Source organism: Cheilinus undulatus, linkage group 4 (genome assembly GCF_018320785.1).
Source record: "Cheilinus undulatus linkage group 4, ASM1832078v1, whole genome shotgun sequence".
In the NCBI taxonomy this organism is placed as follows: domain Eukaryota; kingdom Metazoa; phylum Chordata; class Actinopteri; order Labriformes; family Labridae; genus Cheilinus; species Cheilinus undulatus.
Window position 1 is genome coordinate 11,464,051 of NC_054868.1, and position 6,380 is coordinate 11,470,430.

Consider the following 6,380-nt stretch of genomic DNA (forward strand, 5'->3'; position numbering starts at 1 on the left):
CAAAAAATTCTAAATTTCTTTTTTCATTTCATTATGATGGGGTCCTGGGTGTAGATTAACGAGAATGTATATGTATATTTTCATCTGTAGCATCAGGCTGCAACAAAACAAAATTGAAAAAAAGTGAGGGGGATCTGAATACTTTCTGAATGCACTGTATATGTGTCAGAGAGAGTCAATATTTTATGATTTAATAGGCTTTATCCTGTTGTTTGTGTACAAGAGTGTGCAGTAAAAATTATATGACCGCCAGGGAAGTTGTGTAAAAATGAGTACGCCTGTCACAGGATCCAGGTTTAGTGGCTGTACTGTATGTGGGTTAAAGTGAACTACATCATAAACCTCATGTAACCCCTTCATGATGAGATAACCTGATCCCATTTTTTGAACTCAACAAAACAATCCAGTGCCATCTTGGTTCTTTGTTTCATAATTTTATCTGGTTTGTTTAGTTTGTAATCAGCATTTTTTGTTCTAAATCAACAATTCATGGGTAAAGAGAAAGAATTTGATTAGGCAGCATGAATTCATGATTAAAAAAACATTGGTTCTGTTTGACTTGTACACTCGTCCCAAAGATATATTTGTCTTCAAAACTTTTCATAGGTCTCAATGAAAAAAAGGTAGGATGCATTACTAGTAAAGATTGCCTCATGCACGGCTCCTGTCACACAACAGTTTAATGGAAAAGGCAAGGTCCAATGTATAAGCTAAGAGTGTTATACTGGCAACCACCGTCTCCATAATGATCAGCCCTGCACTTTCACTTGAGATGTGTTGTTCGGGGTCTCTCAGCTGCAGAATCTTGGTAAAACAAATCACTGTGGCCATCATGTAGAGCAAAACCCCAGTCAGACTGAAGCCAGCCAAGAATCTATCAAAAGGTAGAAGGCACCGTCCAGCAAAGTCACCTAATATCACCACCAGAGTGACCAGGGACATGAGCATACAAACTCCATATGAGACTCCAGTGACCAATATTTGCCAACTGTGCGTTCCATCCTGCAGTGCTCCGGCCACCTCTACGACCAGGGGTATCATCTGACAGCCTCCCCAGAGTTGGATTGTCTTGAGGAGACCAGGCAGGCTGCCCATGTAACCTCTTTGCTCTTGTGTGTGAAGAACGTAGGACTCGGAAGTGTAAGCCAGGAGGGTGAGGCCGGATGTCACAGCGGCCGCCACAGAGCGCGGCGATACTTTTTGGTAATCCATGATGATCCAGGGGAAAATCACTGAAGCAGTGAAACACATCAGTGCACCCAAAACTGCCACAGTCATTGTGAAGTTCTTCCACGATATTGGGATGAGGCTGTGAAACTGGATGACACTGATAATGTGGATGAGAAGTGAAAGGATGAAGAAGAAGCACCAGGTGAACATGCAGGAGATCCTGAATGTGTTGAAGTGGAGGTTGGAGGAATTGTTGTTTAACTCAAAATCTTCCAGAGAGGCTACGAGACTGACAGTGATGCAGCTAGATATGACCTCCCATGTCCTTATCAAGAACAGAGGACTAGTGAAGTCTCGGGCCTCCAGTACGATCACAGGCATTGTCACAATGTTGAATCAAAGAAACCCAGTGTCCAAGAAACTATATATCCTTTTGGTGTCAAATAATTCCTCAAGTTATTTCTGAGTGATAATCCTCAAATTCGAAAGCTTTGCCAGCCTGCTAGATCTGTCCCCAAAATAACAGGCTGATGTGAAATTCAGAGAATTGGTCCACCGAAGTCCATAAAACTGCATTGAGCAAATCTTTGCAAAGCATATGCTCTCTTTCTGTTCAGTTCAGCGGTGCTTCATCCTGTTTACACACAGAGTAAAACGTTGTAGTAGAATCTCCGGGAATATATTTTGCAGCACTGTTGCTGTCAAAGTTGGCCTCGCCTACTTCCTTTCTGAGGTTGCAGCAGTGCTCTCAGTCCCGCTTCAGGTAGGTGCAAATGACCACAATAAAAAAAAAAAAGCATATGCAAACAAAGTTATCTTCCACCCACCTGTGATTCTCATGAACTGTTGTTCCTTTTTTCTGGTGTAACAATAGAAAACAAAGTGGGAACAGGAGTTGCAGTCAGTATGTTTTAAATGACTGCCTGCTTTTGATCAATTCAACCTCAAAGTTGAGGACGACAAAATAAGATTAAACATGGCTGTCTGAATGGCTCTTCATAGTGTTTAAACCAAGACATGAGCTGCTGTTGAGTGCTGATCTGTTTGTGGGTGTGGACCCTCTTTATCCTCAGGGGAGAAGAAGCTGATATTGTGAAGAGCATCTTGCTTTTCATTTGACAGCACTTGAAAATGTGCTTGGCTTTCTTGGATGGATATGAGTGTTTTGGATATCAGTGTGGGAGCAAGAGCTGCATCTTGTATTGTCCTTATGTATGCATGCATGGGAAAACATTTGTCTCTTAGGAGTGCATGCGTACACCTGCTTTGTAAATGTAGTTCCTACATCACATAACTGTACTGTATATGCATATGTTTGTGTGCCTGCATGCTTCCATCACACATAGACAGGCATTCTGATGGAGTGAAGCCTATATATGTGTATCATATTTACACAAGCATGGCAGGCTTCTGAAGTACTCAACCAATCACTTTGCCTTTGTGTGTAGCAGCACACCTGCTCTCTCTGTTATAAATAGATGGAGGATACATCAATTCCCTCGTGTCACACAGATTCACTTCAAAAACCTCAGTTTTGACAGAAAGGAGGAGACAAAGACAGGCAAAAGCTGATAGAGAGAAAACCTCCAGAAGAATGGTGGCTTTGTGTTTATAGTTGTATGTGTTTTCATGTTAAAGATGAGCCACAGGACCAAACCTAACCTCCTTCATGAGAAATTGTGACCCAAATTTCTGAAAAGTCTCAGCCACTTAACCCTTTCCAGGGCAAGGAACCACATATGGTTACTTTGGTCAACTTCCTTCGCTGCCTCCCCCCAACTCTCTGTGATAGTAGAGCCAGAATGATTTTTCTCTGCCATCAGTGGAGATCAGTCAACATCAATGTCAGTCAACTATCCAACAGTGTCTCAAACATCCTGTTACCTCCAGAACTTGAAAAATACTGTTTTACATCTCCTTTGGGAGACTACACAAATGTCCCTAAATTAATAACTAACCATAATAACCCCACTCACATCATCTGTACCGTAGAGTATTCAGCTGCTCCACAAGCTCTGACAATAGATGACCTTCGCACTTGCATTTTTTTTTTTTTTTTGTTGAACCTGTTGCTTGACATTCCTTACATGTATGCTTTCATAATGATTTGTTTGAGTGATACTTGTGGATGGTTTTAGTGGTGTACTTATGTTTTAATTTGTATTATGTGCTGTCCCCTGGATGTAAATATCTTTTGTTGAAGGTTTTTATGCTTTTGGTGCAAGACAAATTCCCGAAGGGGCAGTAAAGATTTCATTCATTCATTCATTTGTCTGCATAGGATTTCCAGCAATTATTGAAATTTTTACACAAAAAGGCTTGTTTAGGGGTGTAAAATGTTAATATTATACACCACTAAGTATATGTTGATAATATTAAGATGTCAACTCATCTAGCAACCATACTGAAGGTTAACCTTACATAGAAGATGGATAATCCCGTTCCCATGTTTCTCACTGGCAAATCCATCTTGCAAAGCTCCTGTCTGAACCGTTTGGACCCGGTTTGAAAGTGACAGGACCAATCAGCATCAAAGGGCAGTACTTTCTGGCGCAGCAGAGTCGTGATGTATGCAAGCAGCAACAAGAGACCAGTGCAATGGCAGAAGACATTACCGTGGATGCTGCTAAAACACCAGTTTTGTCAGAACTTGACAAAATTTCTTGACAAAATTTCTTGAAAAAAATGTCATGCAGGAACTGCTGACACACCAGCCACAGGTGAGGCCGAGCATTGTCTTGTATCAGAAGGAACCCAGGGCCCACTGCACCAGTGTATGGTCTGACAGTGGGTCTTAGGACCTCATCCCAGTCCCTGATGGCAGTCAGGGTACCCCTGGCTAGCACATGGAGGTCTGTGCGGCCCTCCAAGGATATGCCTCCCAAGACCATCACTTATCCACCGCCAAACTGGTCATGCTAGGATGCTGCAGGCAGCAGAACGTTGTCCACAACGTCTCCAGACCCTCTCACTTCTGTCATGTGCTCAGTGTGACCCTGCTCTCATCTGTGAAGAACACAGGGCCCAAAGGCGAATCTGCCAACTTAGGTGTCCTCTGGCAGATGCCAATCAAGATGCCAAGCGCTGGGCTGAGAGCACAGGCCCCACTTGTGGATGCCGGGCCCTCATTCCACCCTCATGGAGTCTGTTTCTGACAGTTTAAGCAGAAACATGCACATTAGTGGCCTGTTGGATGATTTAGGGCTCTGGCAGTGCTTCCCCTGTTCCTCTTTACACAAAGGAGCAGATAGTGATCCTGCTGCCGGGTTGTTTCCCTCCTATGGCCCCCTCCACATCTCCTGGTGTACTGGCCTATCTCCTGGTATCTCCTCCACGCTCTTGACAGTTTGCTGGGAGACACAACAAACCTTCTTGCCAGGGTGCGCATGGATCCTAGATGAGCTGTGCTACCTGAGCAACTTCAAAGGGTTGCAGATGCCATCTCATGCTACCACTAGTGGTGAGGGCTCTGTAAAAATGCCAGGTAACCAAAAATCAACCAGAAAGGATGAGGAAAAGGAAGTGGTGCGTGGCCACTTCCTGAAAAACCATTCCTTTATAGGGGTCGTCTTACTAATTGCCTCTCCTTTCCACCTGTTGTCTGGTTCATGTGCACAACAGCAGATTAAATTGATTCACATCAGTGTTGCTTCCAAACTGGACAGGTTGATATCCTTGAAGTGTGACTGACTTGGAGTTACACTGTGATGGTCATGTGATCCCTTTATTTCTTTGAGCAGTGTATATTTTTGTGGTTTATATTGGTTGAATTTTTACTGTGGGCCTTATTTCTGCTTAAACTCATTCAGATATTTAGTATTTTTTTGTGTATCTTAGGCTTCCTGGTGAAATTATGTTGAAATATAAATCGTATAAAGAGTGAAAATTTCTGTGATTTAGCTAAGTTTTACAAAAGTTTAAGTTTTATTATAGTACGGTGGTATAAATAAGTTCTTATTTTTATTGTGAGCCTCATCACTGCTAAAATTATGTTAGTTATACAATATTTGTGTCCTGTTGGAATTACAAGATAAAACTGGTGGTTTCACCATCCAAGGTTATTAGAGTTAACTAAAACTAACAAAATAACTAAAATGTGGAAATATTATTAATTAACTGAAAAACTGAATAACTTTAAAATCAACTTCAAAATCAAAACTAACTAAAACTGTATAGTGCACTTACAAAACTAACTAAAATACAATAAAAATAAAGATAGAATATCCTTACTATTAGTCTTTGACACAACCATACTGACTAACACCTACACCCAGTCTGGGATCATAAAATGGCCTGATTTGATTGGTTGAGACTTCACACAGTGGTAGTTTTACGTCAAACATCATCTTTAAATAAATAAATAAATAATAAGTGAAGAGTAGCCTGTTTATAAAAATGTATGATGTCCAGTCGGCCCTGACATGCACCAGAAAAAACTGACACTACAACTAATAAAAACTAAACTAAAAAGAAGCATGTTTGGGGAAAAAAAATAAATAAATAAACTAACAAACCAGCAGTAAAAATGAATAAAACCTTGACTGAAATAGAACAGAGAAAGTGATAACATAATAAAAATAAAAACTAAAGAGAAATCCAAAACTCTTCTAACATTTCCACCATCATTTAAACAGTGTTCTGAAGCCAGACATGTCTTACCTCTGAAAGAGGTCAGAATTTAAATCAGTAAATAAGAGGAAATACTCATTAAACACATTGTGTTTATTGTCCATCATATATATTTCACTAGCATACACGTTATGTTTTTTCATTTTGTTTCTTTTCTTTTCTTCTTCTTTTTTTTTTTTTTACCTTTTTATTTATTATTATTATTATTATTTTTTTTTTTTTTTACCATTTTTACCATTTTTACCATGGACAAGCAAGAAACCATACATGGCCACTTAAATGACCTTGATTTCCCCATTTAAAAAAAAAAAAAAAAAAAAATCAGTGACATGATCATGAGTGACAAAAGTAAAGTACTGGGATGCCCACCAATAATACTCTTGGGAATTTTCAAGTATTTCAAGGAGTTCCCTATGAAGGGTTAAATGTTGCAGTTTGGATTTCTTTGAATAAACAAAGAGACAAGACAAAACATATAACTACAGCAGCCCTGGAAGGACATGCATGCTCTTTTATTTTTTCCTCACTTTCCTGAGATAGCACCAACATTTTGCTGTCTTGACCTCGAGAAATGAACACAT

General features: G+C 40.1%; 1 protein-coding gene across 1 annotated transcript; it reads right to left on the reverse strand.

Moving 5' to 3' along the window:
- Window positions 1-258: 258 nt before the first annotated feature.
- LOC121508983 (myeloid-associated differentiation marker homolog) lies at window positions 259-1,803 on the reverse strand. Its single transcript, XM_041786135.1, has one exon. The coding sequence runs from the start codon at window positions 1,549-1,551 to the stop codon at window positions 652-654; it is 900 nt and encodes a 299-aa protein (XP_041642069.1). The 5' UTR covers window positions 1,552-1,803; the 3' UTR covers window positions 259-651.
- Window positions 1,804-6,380: the final 4,577 nt, after the last annotated feature.

Excerpts from the sequence above, each read along its gene's own strand:
- LOC121508983 (XM_041786135.1), bottom strand. The coding sequence starts at position 1,551 with ATGCCTGTGATCGTACTGGAGGCCCGAGACTTCACTAGTCCTCTGTTC.